The 13,853-nt window shown below is 40.2% G+C and overlaps 1 protein-coding gene across 9 annotated transcripts in view; it reads right to left on the minus strand.

Moving 5' to 3' along the window:
• RBFOX1 (RNA binding fox-1 homolog 1) overlaps positions 1-13,853 on the minus strand; it is a 411,330-nt gene that overhangs the window by 114,254 nt on the left and 283,223 nt on the right. For 8 of the 9 annotated variants that reach the window (XM_055409444.2, XM_055409440.2, XM_055409443.2 and 5 more), the window contains exons 5-7: positions 13,306-13,398; positions 11,508-11,568; positions 1,554-1,607 (exon numbers count right to left, since the gene is read on the minus strand). In XM_055409444.2, the coding sequence (XP_055265419.1) occupies positions 1,554-1,607; positions 11,508-11,568; positions 13,306-13,398 (208 nt within the window). Of the gene's footprint in view, positions 1-883; positions 1,010-1,553; positions 1,608-11,507; positions 11,569-13,305; positions 13,399-13,853 lie in introns of all 9 variants that reach the window. The other variant, XM_088833069.1, reaches the window with a different exon arrangement.

Here is a 13,853-nt window from a genome sequence, read left to right on the forward strand (position 1 = left end):
TTAACTTTGCCCTTATGGCAGAGAGGTGGGGCATTAACTCATGTAAATGTATTTCCCCAACATTTATATGGTGCTGGTTATGCACCAATACTCTTCATATATCAACGCATGTAATTCTTATAAATACCTGTGAGTTTGTTACTACCACCATCTCCCACGGAACAGATGAAGACGCTGAGGCACAGAGAAGTTAAGCAACTTGCCTAGAGTCACACATCTGGTAAGCAGAGAAACCAGGAATCCATGCCAGGGTGCCCGAGAGCAACGCCCACATTCCTCACTGGGCTATGCGTCCTCTTGGGAAGTGGATCCCACCACATAATCATGGAAAGTCTCAAAGCTAGGTCCCTCCCCCTCTCCCCCCATAAGAGTCAGCACAACTCTTTCACGATTAGAGCCCCTTGATGGAGGGACTGGTAATAAAATTCATACATGCAGAACAACTCCAAACACTGTCTATCTAAAATCTGGAACTCTGCTATCATGTCGGGCCTTTCCAGACTTACCATCTTTTAAAATCAAGTTGGTTTTTGTGCTAGAGCAGCTATTAAAGTTTCCTATACTCCTTTGTCATCCACTAAGGTCAGTGTTGACTTTCAGGAAAATGACCGAGGTTGAGCATCTCAGAAGAGAGAAAGCAAGGGGAGTGGCTTACCATTAAGAGATTACAAAAGAGTGGACACAGACCAATGGGTCATTGATTTCTCCTTACCAAAAAGCAAGGGCCACATCGAAGCAAGACTTCTTCTCAACCTCTACATGGCAAATCTACTAAGGTTGATTAGGTTGAACATCCCACATGTTCAATGCAGCTTTGCTCATGAGCAGGAAAAATAACTGGTAGAAGTTAACAGGGAAAGCTGAGCCAAAAAATTAAAAAAACCAGTCTCAGCTGCTGTTGCTTCCAGGTTACTTTCTCCCCAAATTTGATGACCAGGTTTTCTGAGACAGTGGATTTGAGTGGTAGTTGGTGGGTGGCAAGGAAGGGAAGAGGAGAAAGATATAGACCCTTGAAGGCAAAGCAGAGAGAAAGGGAACCACTATGGAACATTGATTCATGGAGAAAGAAGGAGAACTTAACTTTTCTAGTTTTCTAAATAATTCTCTTTGCAATTCCAACTCAATGCCACATGACTAGGATAATTAATCCAATTCTCTGCTTTGCCAAGGGGGAAAAAAATGCAACTCCAAATGGAAAGGTATGGCTAAAAAACACATTCAGACACATTGAAAGAAAACCTGCATGAGCAGCCATCCATTTGTTCAAAGGCTCTTGAACAAAATCACAATGCTTTTTTTGAGGCAAAATCTGTATGAAACATCACAAGGAGCTGTGGCCCCATGCTTATATCACAATATAACTTACACAATTTCCCTTTTTTTTTTTTTAAGATTTTTTGAACACTTTTGGTTTTGCCTTAAAAAAATCATTCAGAACTTGGGAGGATAGGAATTTATTGGTTCAGATTATTTGATGAAATCCACTCTTTATGGGCAGGCAAAGCACATTTAGAAAAGACAAAGAAAACATCATGCAAAGAGAAACTCTTTACCTGCATAGAATTCAGGACTGTACACTGCACCCACAACTGGATTCAATTTCCAGCCTTAAAACAAATACACAAAAATGTTATCACGTTTGATTCAACAACTCATATCATTGCAAGTTAACCACAAGTCAAATGGGTTGGCGTATTTTTTTTTTAATGGATTTCTGGCCTTTGATTTTCTGCCTATACATGTTAATAGCATGGAAACTACTGACCAGCTACAGATGAACCTTTTGAAAAGGATATGGTAATTGATTCTGCCCCATATCCATATTTTCTAGAGCCCCTATAATAACTTAAATATTTTGTTCTTCTATCAGGTACCGCTGCTAGATAATCCATCACATCTTTTTATATTAAGTTTGCAAAATTTTGGAAGCTTACATAAAATGGAATTCTTTTAGAAACATTCTTCAGTTCAGTTCAGCAGCTCAGTCATATCTGACTCTTTGTGACCCCACGGACTGCAGCATTCCAGGCATCCCTGTCCATTGCCAACTCCCAGAGTTTACTCAAACTCACGTCCATTGAGTCAGTGATGCCATTCAACCATCTTATCCTCTGTCATCCCCTTCTCCTGCCTTTAATCTTTCCCAGCATCAGGGTCTTTCCTAATAAGTCAGCTCTTCGCATCAGGTGGCCAAAGGACTGGAGTTTCAGCTTCAGCATCAGTCCTTCCAATGAATATTCAGGACTGATTTCCTTTCGGAGGGACTGGTTGAATCTCCTTGCAGTCCAAGGGACTCTCAAGAGTCTTCAACACCACAATTCAAAAGCATCAATTCTTCCCTGTTCAGCTTTCTTCACAGTCGAAGTCTTACATCCACACATGACTACGGAAAAACCATAGCTTTGACTAGACAGACCTTTGTTGGCAAAGTAATGTCTCTGCTTTTTAATATGCTGTCTAGGTTGGTCATAACTTTTCTTCCAAGGAGCAAGCGTCTATATTCTAATAATTGTCATTCCTAATTGTGACCCCGAGATCATATAGAATTCCAAAGTACTTTCTAAAATCCAAAGAAAATGACATTTGTTCACTACAGATTCTGTGGAATACATTTCAAAGAATTCAAGAACCATACAAATTCTTAGTCAATGCATGATATCTAAGAAAACTTTCAAATAACCTGTATATAGGATTAACAGAATTCTGTAATTTTCCAAATGTTCTGCATGGTGCATTTTCTGTAAAAATAAATCCTGGCCCTTTAGAAACTTCTACTTTAGGAGATAGCAACCAAGATTATTTGCAAATCAGGAGGCTATCTGCACTACACATCCATTGCACACTATTTAGGGAACAATCTATGGGCTTCCCTGGTGGCTCATTGCTAAAGAATCCACCTGCAATGCAGGTGACAGAGGTTAGGTCCCTGGGTTGGGAAGATCCCCTGGAGAAGGAAATGCAGCTCACTCCAGTATTCTTGCCAGGGAAATTCCATGGACAGAGGAGCTTAGCAGGCTACAGTCCATGTGGTCACAAGACACAACTTGGTGACTAAACCACCACCTCAAAAAATGATCTTATTTTAGGGTTTGGTGATTAATTCCTGTTCCTTCTGGTAAGTGTTTTGGTTTTGTGTGTGTGTGTGTGTGTGTGAAAGCGTCTATTATAGAACTGCTGGAAGACAGAAAAGGACAGGTATGCAAAACCTTGTGTCCTTGGGCTGAAGGTTAAACAGCAGAGGTCCTTTACTAAATGCTCCTGAGAAAAAGCAATGGTGAGAGCTGTGATGTGAGAGAAGGTATTTCTGACAAGTGCTCTCAGAGTTTTTTTTGGAAGGCAGAGGTGTGCCATCCCACTGCCTGGTACAAGTGATGCACCTATAAGAACAGCTGCGAGGTAGCCACAACCTACTGATCCACTAAGGAAGCATGTGAGCGCACGCATGTTTGTGTGTGTGTGTGTGTGCTCAATCATGTCTGACTCTTTGTGACCCCATGGACTGTACCCACTGAGGAAGACAGACAGAGTAAGTCCCCTACATACGAACAAGTTCCATTCTGAGAGCATGTGCATAAGTCCAATTTGTTTGCAAGTCCAACAAAGTTAGCTTAGATACCCAACTGACACAATCAGCTAAATAGGTTTATAATACTTTGCACACAAATAACAGATAAAAACAAAAAATAAAGAAAGCATTTTAAATCTTACACCTTGTAACAGTACCTTGAAAAGGACAGTAGTATAATGGCTGGCATCCAGGGACTGGCATCAAGGAACAGGCAAGGAGAGGGGGGAGAGGAGGTGGGAGATGGTAGAACTGAAGGATCGTCAGCAATAGGAGATGGAGGGCGAGCTGCAACTTCGGTCATGCCGGACGCTGACGAAGTGCATCTATCTATCATCTATCTGTCCGTCCATCCATTCATCCATCCATCTACATCATTTCTATTACCTATCTTTTGATTGATCAATCAACCCATCAGCTCTTATCAAAGGTGACCTGATGTCTTCTTAGGCACGCAGCTTCATGGCATTATTTATCTACCAATGATCTACCAGTTGACTAAGTCTCCCTACAGAAAACTTTCAATTAATATAAACATAAAAGAAACAAAACAATACTGTCCCTTCTCAGGAAATCCGTGCCATCTCACAGTCACAAGCATTAATTGAGAGAGATAACTGATTAGGTCTCCTCTACAAGAAGCCAACTAGGATCTGTGAGCAGCGAAATCCAATGAGGCTGCTCAGGTAGCCCTGGGAACATCAGAAGAGGGTTTTCCCTTCTTCTCATCACTGGTCTTGTCTCTTGTATAAGGCTACTCTGTTCCCACTGGAGGAGAAACAAAGGCGTTTCTGAACCACGCCTCAGGCAAGGAAACCTAACTTCTCATTTCCCGCCTCCCTCTGAAGTGGATTTCTCACCAAGACATCCCCCTTCAGCAAATGGCATCTCCATCCGCTTCATTCTTCAAAACAAAATTCTTGACCAATAATGCCTTGATGCTCCCTTAATCCTCACATATCTGTACCATCCATTAAAAAATCCTATAGGTTAGACTTTGAAAAGGTACTTCTACTCTCTCTACATCCCTCTCTTGCCAATGCCGTCATGCTAGCCTAGACATTTCTATTTAAGTACATGGCAACAAACAAGTCCACACAATCTAACCCCAGTCCATTTACTTGGTACCACTGTTCGCCTCCCTCCAACTTATGGTGACACTGGCCTTTTAAATCTTTTCAAAAGAACCAAAGATCCTTCTAGATCAATCTAGAACATTCTGAATTGTACCTACTGCTTGCTCCGCTTGGACAAATCTGCCCAGTACTTAAAGTTTACCAGCTATGACAAACCCAGACAGCATATTAGAAAGCAAAGGCATCACTTTGCCGAAAAAGTTCTGTCTAGTCAAAGCTATGCTTTTTCCAGCAGTCATGTAGGGTTGTGAGAGTTGGACCATAAAGAAGGCTGAGCACCAAAGAACTGATGCCTTCGAAATGCGGTGCTGGAAAACTCTTGAGAGTCCGTTGGACTGCAAGATCAAAGCAGTCAATCCTAAAGGAAACCAACCCTGGATATTCACTGGAAGGACTGATGCTGTAGCTGAAGCTCCAATACTTTGGCTACTTGATGCGAAGAGATGACTCATTGGAGAAGACCCTGATGCTGGGAAAAACTGAAGGCAAAAGAAGGGTGTAACAGAGGATGAAATGACTGGATGGCATCACCAACTCAATGGAGGAGTTTGTGCAAACTCTGGAAGACAACGAAGGACAGGGAAGCCTGGTGTGCTGCAGTCCATGGGTTGCAAAGAGTCAGATTCAACTGAGCAACTGAACAACAACGTCTTCTCCAGGGCAGGCTGCCTAATGTCTCTCCTTCCCCACTCTTGAGGCTGTTGCCTGATGCAATTCCCAGCTTTGTTCTCTGCAAAGCAGTTAACACCGCCTAGATTTATCTTTTTCCTTCTTCGCTTGTTCTTAATTGTTTCTATAACCATTCTCCCTCATTAAAACTGATGGTAAAGCAAGCGGGACTGACTGCTGTCCAAGGTGAATTCCCAACATATAAAACTTGTGTGTTTGGCTCCATAAATATTTACTTAGTTTTGCTCTAAAGGAACTCAAAGAATAAAGAGCTTTTTCCTAATGGACTCATTCCTTTTTGGCTATGCTCTCCTTCCAACCATTGATGACCTGCTTCCTTATACACATCTACAAAAAAGGCAGGGCACCATTAGGGGTGACTATCTTCAAGGGAAAGGCAAATAGAATCCAGCTCTTGAAAATCACCTCTGCTCAGACTTAACAGGGCTCTTGTAGGCTTATGTAAATGCATGCAAATAACATGCAAATGGTCTCCTAGTCCCTTCCATTCCTTCCAGTACCTGGAAGGGACCCTTGGGATCTCCCTGCTGGAGACAGGAGTCTGCACTGTCAGGAAGATGGACAAAATGATTCCAGTTTTAATTTCTAAGGCAGTTTGTGTTTGTCCCCAGGCCTCGCGAATTCAGAGATTTTGATCAAGGACATTAAACTGAACAATGAGGCTTACAGCAAAGGGAGAATTGCTGATAAAGCCCACAGCTTCCAGCCTCCCAGAGCCCCCATACAAGAAGGCAATGGAGCAGACACCAGACACATGGGGGCCTCACTCCACATCAGACATAAGAGCTGTTTATAGGGACCCCTCTGTGGCCCAGCTTCAAGGTGCTGCCTCCAAATCAGTGCTCCCCTCCTTAAATTCAGCTTCTTAAAGGTCATCTGCCAGCCTTCTGTAGAAAACACTGGCTGAGGTCCTCAGTGTTAACTATGGCTGTATCGGGTATTAAAAGACAGGTCTGAATGTGCACACAAATCAACACATGTCTTCTCCAGGGCTTTGCTGAGTTGAATTTCAAGGAAAACACATTCAAGAAAGCACCCTTAAATGCCCGACAAGGGTTTCCAGAACTGTCCTGAGGCTTTCTAAAGACGTGTACCACAGATGCCAGAATCTGGTATTTGAAATGCTGCAGAGAGCAATGCCCAAAATGAAAAGTCATTTGCACACTGCATCCGGTTCACTAAGCAACTTTTTCTTTTTTTGAAATACATGTCTATTGTCAACATTTAAATTTCATCTATAAGATTTCTGCTTCTCTTCAAATATGAGCAGAAATGGCACCTTTAGGAATTCCCTACGGACAAATTTGCTGGGGTGACCAGGGAACACCCCCTCTTAAGACCCCAGTTTGTCTGTTCCCTGTTACATGCTTGGCTTGGGGGCCAAAAATCAGAGATCTTTTATGGTTACCCTGTGCTGTTTTTTCCTTCTGCTGCTGCTAAGTCGCTTCAGTCGTGTCCGACTCTGTGCGACCCCATAGACGGCAGCCCAACAGGCTCTGCTGTCCCTGGGATTCTCTAGGCAAGAGTACTGGAGTGGGTTGCCATTGCCTTCTCCATTTTATTTCTTTTAGAAGAGAACTATTTTGGTTTGCTCAGTATGAAAACAAAAGAGAGTCAAAAAGGCTGCAAGTTTCTCAGACCTTCTCTGTTTCTTTATTTTACCTGGACAGCCTCTGTTGGCATCCGAATATCTGATCTTTAAACTAGTATATCTATCAGCTTACTATCATAGCAAGAAAAGGAACAAGATGGCTATTTATTATTGAGATTGTCACGTCATTACCTTTTTAGGGCACTTTGTGCCTGCCACTGTGTTGAGTATTTCGTGTGTGTGTGTGTGTGTGTAAGCATTCGTGCACACTCCATCACTCAGTTGTGTCTGAATATTTGTGACCCCACAGACTGTAGCCCGCCCGTCTCCTCTGTCCATTGAATATTCCAGGCAAGAACACTGGAGTGGGTTGCCATTTCCTCCTTCAGGGGATCTTCCCCACCCCAAGGAATGAACTTGAATCTCTTTCCATCTTCTATGGAGACAGGTGGATTCTTTCCTGCTGAGCCACCAATGAGTTAATGAATGAATCCCCTGAATCAATTTTCATCTCCCATAATAACCACAAACATCCGATATAGTAGGTCCCATTATATCGACAGGTCCCACTTGAGAAAGCTCTTATGCAGAAGGTTTCAACAGCCCCCTTGCAGGTCAATAATCCCTAAAAAACAGAGGTGATATAAAATCTGCCTCTATATAGTTTTGGATCTTTTTGCTCAGTTTTCACCCTTCCTGTGAACGCTGAAAAAATAAAAGAGCTACATCCAACACTCATGCTTCTCCAACACTGGAGAAATTCCTGGGATTATGGTTTTCCACTTATTTTACAGAGCAAATATTTGATCTCCAATGAGCACAGTAAACCGTAACTCCTCTGCAGCTTGATGTCCTCAAGAAAAACCAGCAATATGGAAGTAGTCCCCTCAACTCCCTCTTGATGTAGCTTTCAGATCGGGAGGGTTTTCCAGACTCTTCTGTGTCATTCCACAGTCTTTTGCAGGCAAGCTCAAAGGTCCCGGGAAATGGAATCTACACCCTCCACAGTAATATTAACTGTGCTCCTCTATAGCAGAGAGTCCTAGCTATGTGTCTTGTCATGTTTAGGATCCTGTCTTACTCATCACTGGAAATTTTGCAGCTGCTTAACACTTTGTTGGATGATTGACTGATATCCTAAAGGAATGCATGAAATGGGATGATGGCACTGATAGTTAGATTCTTTTCTATGTGAAGATGACCTGACTTGAGTAAATCCATAATTTTGCTGAAGCCTGAGTTGGATGCTTTGTGAGGATGAATGAGGTAGCTAACGAATGAATCCGCCAAATCACTTAATTTTCTCATTTCCATGTGACTTCATTGATCCTCACTTCTCTATTTTTCCCTTCAACTTTATGGAGGTATAATTGGTGTCTATATTGAAAGTGTACCATTTGTGGACTTGCTATACATACACATTGTAAAATTTTTGCCAGAATCAAGCTAATCAACATATCCACCATCTCACACAGCTACCACTTTCTTGTTTCTTTCTTCTTTGTGTGGTGATAAAATTCTCTATTAACACAGTCATGCTTGTTAAGGATCTAAGAGGGCCCCTATCTTTCCAGAATGTTGGATTGCATTTTATGGGAAATTTCATTTGTAGTGATGGCACTCATGAATTAAGGATTGATAAAGTTTTGAGAATCCTTTACTTGAATAGTAAAATTCTTCATGATCTCCTCTACAGAAACCAACTGTCTTTTTACCGTTAGAATTTTCTTTTTCTTTTTTAAAAGTCAATTCTACCGTGACTATCCTTCCCCAGTTAGGTAACATACACAGTCTATGTAACAGGATAACCCTCTGAGTGTCCCCTTTCAGGTATACAGGTGAGAGACCCACGCAATTTATTTCCGGAAACTAAGAATGCAGGGTCCCCCATAATGGGATAAGAGATACTTATGCCAACACATGGGCTTCCCTGGTGGCACAGTGGTAAAGAATCCACCTGCCAATGCAGGAGACAAAGAAAGGAGACGTGGGTTTGATCTCTGGGTTGGGAAGACCCCTGGAGTAGGACATGGCTACCTACTCCAGTATTCTTGCCTGGAAAATTCCCTGGACAGAGGAGCCTGGGGGGCTACAGTTCATGAGGGTGCAAAGAGTCGGGCATGACTGAGCAACCAAGCACTTGCCAACGTGGCAGGAGTCTGGGGCTGCACATTGAATAATCTTTTTGTTCTTGTAGCCGGTTGCCTGAATGCAGTTCTGCAAAATGACAGGTGAAAGTGATGCACTTGTAACACCCGGCATGGCCATAGGATTTTGTTATGTCATAATAAAAAGAAAAGATGTCACTAATTACTCCATCTCCACTAGCCTCAAATTTTACATCTTTAACACAGGAATAACTATGTCTTCTTTATAAGGCACTATGTGGACTCACTGCATTTAAAATGTTTAACATAATGCCATACAGTCGATATTCCAGAAATGTTGACTATTCCTTGTGGCTTGAACTGTGTCTCCAAGGACCACAGGTCCAGTTTTCAGCCACTGGGTATGACACTGATCAGTAACCCTCTCTTTAAAATAAATATGCCTACATATGGCTTAAGGAATATTTGACTTCCTTTGCCTTATTTTCTCACATCAGCAGCATACATGAACACCTATGCCTAGGCATGTGAGGTGCAAACACACACACACAATTGCTACTTCATAGTTAAAGAAAATGCCCCACAGCCAGATTGGTGCCATCATGTACTGACTCTGGCAAGTTGCAGAGCTATCATTTTTTACCCAAGTAGAAAGACTCCACGATACATTAAATCAGAGGTTTGCTTCATTTCAGCACTGGGCATTCAAAGACTGTTGCAGAATTTTTCTATACCATTTCAGGATTTGTCTTGGGTTGTTGAAAGCTGAAAAAATGGGTTAGCAGAACAAGTAATTCTTCCAGTCTTTCACCTTAGAGTTCTATCACATTGAGGGGATAGTTTTGTTTAACAGTGAACCTTTAAAATATCAGAACAAACAAATTAATTAAGAAAAAAGAAAAACAAAAACAAAACTACCAAATGATAGTAGTATTGTTTATAACAGAAAAAAAATGTCAATCAGTATGTAAGGTGGGAATAAACCCTTTGTATGGAATATTATGTAACCACTAGAGAGAATGATCGTAGTGTGTATGCATTTACACTGAAAGAACTCCATACTGATTTATAAAAATCATTCAGAAATGATGTGTATACCATGCCACCATTCATACAAAAATCATACACATGCCACTGTATTATAAACATATATTTATTACACATGTACACGACAAAGTGTAAAATGAAAGTATAGATACTAATCTGTAATAGTGGCACCTTCCGAGGGGATAGGTGGGAAACCAACATGGCAGTGGTGTCATTCAAAATATATTTTAGCTTTGTCTTCCTCCCTTCCTTTCTCTCTTCCCATTTTCTAGATGTCTGTATTTTCATGTTTCATGTATAATTAAAATGTTTAAAATAAAAAATTCCATAAATTTTTCCTTAAGATTGTAATGAGACTGTTATTTTTCAAAATCCATAAAACAGAGGAAAAACACCCTCCATTCTCACAATGCAACTCAACCATAAACATTTTGGGGGTAATGCCTACCTTAATTCAAATCATGCTATACATATAATTTCTTTTTATTTTAAAACATTTCATTCATTGAGAGCCCCTTTGTAGTCTTCATCTTGCTCATTTTAATGAGCATTATATCCCTCGAAACTCTAACTCACTACGTTACACTCTTTCTAACTTTGGTACAATTAAGCATGTGATTAGCATATGACATCTTCTCCCCTCCGCCACCATATATCTTAAGAGACATTTCTTCTGAGGATTAAAAAATCAAAATGTGTGAATATTTTAATAATTTTTCATATTTTGTAAGTCCTTATTATGAAGTGGTTTGAGATGTTTTCCTCTTGAGCAAGGGCAGAAATGCATTGTCCTGAAGGGGTCTGCAATACACAGTAAACATCCTCCCTTGCCCCAAATGCCACTTGGTAACCCAGAGAGAAGTGTGTAACACACTCATACATTCTGTTCTCAGTGTGGAAGTCATCATGAGGGACCCTTCAAGGTAATTCAGAAGTGTAATAGCTCCAGAGAAGATTCAAAGCCAGAACCAAATGCTGCAGTCCCACTTCCGGCAATGATTAGTGATCAGCGAGGAGGTGATGATTAAGGGAGAAACAAACAAAATGTCCATCCTCCATCAACTCATTCTAATTACAATAAATTAAATTACCTATGTAATTCTCAAATAATTGCCATGCATCTCACCCACCATGGGAGTTATTCCAGAGAGAATGAAAGAAGAACATTCACTCTTCACTTGAAAACTAAATTTGCCTTTGTCATGACAATTTTATCTTACTAATTCCAGTGGTTCGCTGTAGCAGGTCAGCAGCAAAGACACAGGAGCCATGCTGAGGCAAATATGGCTTGTTGACAGATTCCCCAGTTAAATTACTTAACAGATTCTGAGGTGGAGACATTTTCTTGTAAGAGGCCAGCCTCTACTTACCATTTGTGTAAGGGTTGACAGTCTTTTTATTTGTCATTACACGTGCTGTGGCATTATTTACCTATGTACATAGAAAACTCAAATGAGCACATGTTCCAGGGTCAGACCACAGTTCAATTAGTTGCATGCATTATGACTGTGATTACTTATTAAAAAACAAAAAACAAAAACTAAAATGCATTTTAATTTATAAAAGGCAGTAGGTGCATAACAAAATCATACATTTTTATAATTACATTTACTTCATAACCATTTTAACTTAACAAATCATTTCAATAAAGCAATGTCATATCATTTAAAAGTTTAATAAGGAGACAGTAAAAGCAAATTAAAAGGAACTGCATAATTGAAGATTGAAAAGCATGCGTGTACTCCATGGTAACACAGAAACAATAAATATTTTTTAAACATAAAATAAGGTTCATATGAAGGAACATGCAGTGGAGGAGAAGAGGGGAGAGACAAGGTACAAGGGAACATAAATGTCAAAAAAAGGACAAACAAGTTTTAGCCGTATGCAACACTTTAAGGGGAAAGGACCATCGGGGAAGCAACATCTAGCATTCAACACTTGGAACAAGAGCCTTTTACATCGCAAGAGTTAACAAGATCATTCAAGCTTTAAAGTCACAGCTAACAAAAGGATAAAAGAGAGGGTGCATCGTTTAACACAGTATGGAGTTAACAATCTGAGTAAGATGTGCACTGGTCATGTCTCAACCCAGTCAGCGCCTCCCAGGCTAGCTTAGAACGTACAGTTACAGGCGGACCAATATCCAAAGAAATAGAGCATCAAGAAAACTTAATACAACAAGTCAAAAGAATTCACGTGGTATATATATGTATAGAGATATATCAGCACTAAATACGTGAAACGGCAGATGGATTTCACCACTTACCATTCACCACCATCGCCAGCATGGGTTTGTATACAGTTACCATGGTTACTGAGAGTTTGGTGAGGGGCCTAAGGATTATCGTCGAGGGTGGGGGGAAATGAAAGGCAAAATATGCAACATCTTACTCCAAGACTAAAGCATTTTTAACTGGTATTTTTTTTTTTTTTTTAAGTTTTAACAAATACGACCCTGTGGTCATTTTGAGGGAGAGCCAGTGGTAGAAAGAGTAGATTCTGAGTATAGGAATTTCGGCGTTTATTTTTTTTTTTCCATGAAGAAGGGCCAGATAGTGAACAGGAAATCCTGTTTGGTTATTCACGTTGTTGCCAAAAGAATACAAAGATTGAAACTGGCTTCTTAAAAAGAAAAAAAAAAATGAAAGGTTTCATGACAAAGACCTCTCATTTTTTTTTTCCCCCAACAACTGTTCTCTTAAATGCTATTCATTTCACAATTTGGTTTAATTTGCACACCACTGTGGATCCCTCATCAGCCCTGCAGTGGAAAGAAAAAGAAAGGGAAAGAAAAAGAAAACAAAAACAGAAAACTGCTCTATATTTTGTTTTGCAACACTCTCTCCACTGCTTGGAATCTACTGCACCCATTGGTTATAAGACATGAAAAATAAAATAAGAATTAAAAAAAAAAACTTTCAGATTAACCTTTCTTTTGTCTCACTTTTGCCATCCACCTTTCAGCAGTAATAAGAGTAACATAATAAAGGAAAATTAAAAAAAAAAGTAAGGCCAGTTTTCCTTTTTATATATAAATATATATATATAAACAATGAGAAGGGAATAGGGTCACATACAAGACACAATGATGCATCTGAAACAACAAATGAGCGTGAAGCAGACACTTATCAAAAAGATGAAAAGGAAAATATTTTGGACATGCACCTCGATTTTACGGCCCTCTACCACGGTGCCGTGTAATTTCTCCCTCGCCCTGTCCGCATCGGCACTATTTTCGAAAGTTACGAAACCAAATCCCTACATGCAGGAGGGAGAAGGGAAAACAACATGCAGATTATTATTTTCAGTCAACGACCACTGCGGAACGTTCTCTCGCTTTAATTTCTATTTCTTGTCCTGGCTTCCGTTCTGTAACATGCAAATTAGAGAAATTATAAGAGTACTAAAATGTGCAATAAGTAAGCGACAAATGTGAACAAGATTTTTGTTTTCTGTCACCCGTTAGCTGTCACCCCTGAAGAATTCAAAAAATGATACCCAAAATACCTTTCTAAATGTCACTACAGAAGAAAAGAAATCTAACGGAAAGAAAATGAGATCAAAATAAATGTACAGTGTCTTCACAGAGAAGAAAATGAAATAACAAGGGAGAAAAAAAAGGGGACCACTTTCTTGACATGCAAATTAAGAAGAAAAGAAAAGAAAACGTGTGCACAAAATTCAACAATGAATGCCAGAATCTTCTAACATTG

Source organism: Moschus berezovskii, chromosome 27 (genome assembly GCF_049115385.1).
Source record: "Moschus berezovskii isolate FMDL1 chromosome 27, NW_MosBer_1.0, whole genome shotgun sequence".
Taxonomy (NCBI): Eukaryota; Metazoa; Chordata; class Mammalia; order Artiodactyla; family Moschidae; genus Moschus; species Moschus berezovskii.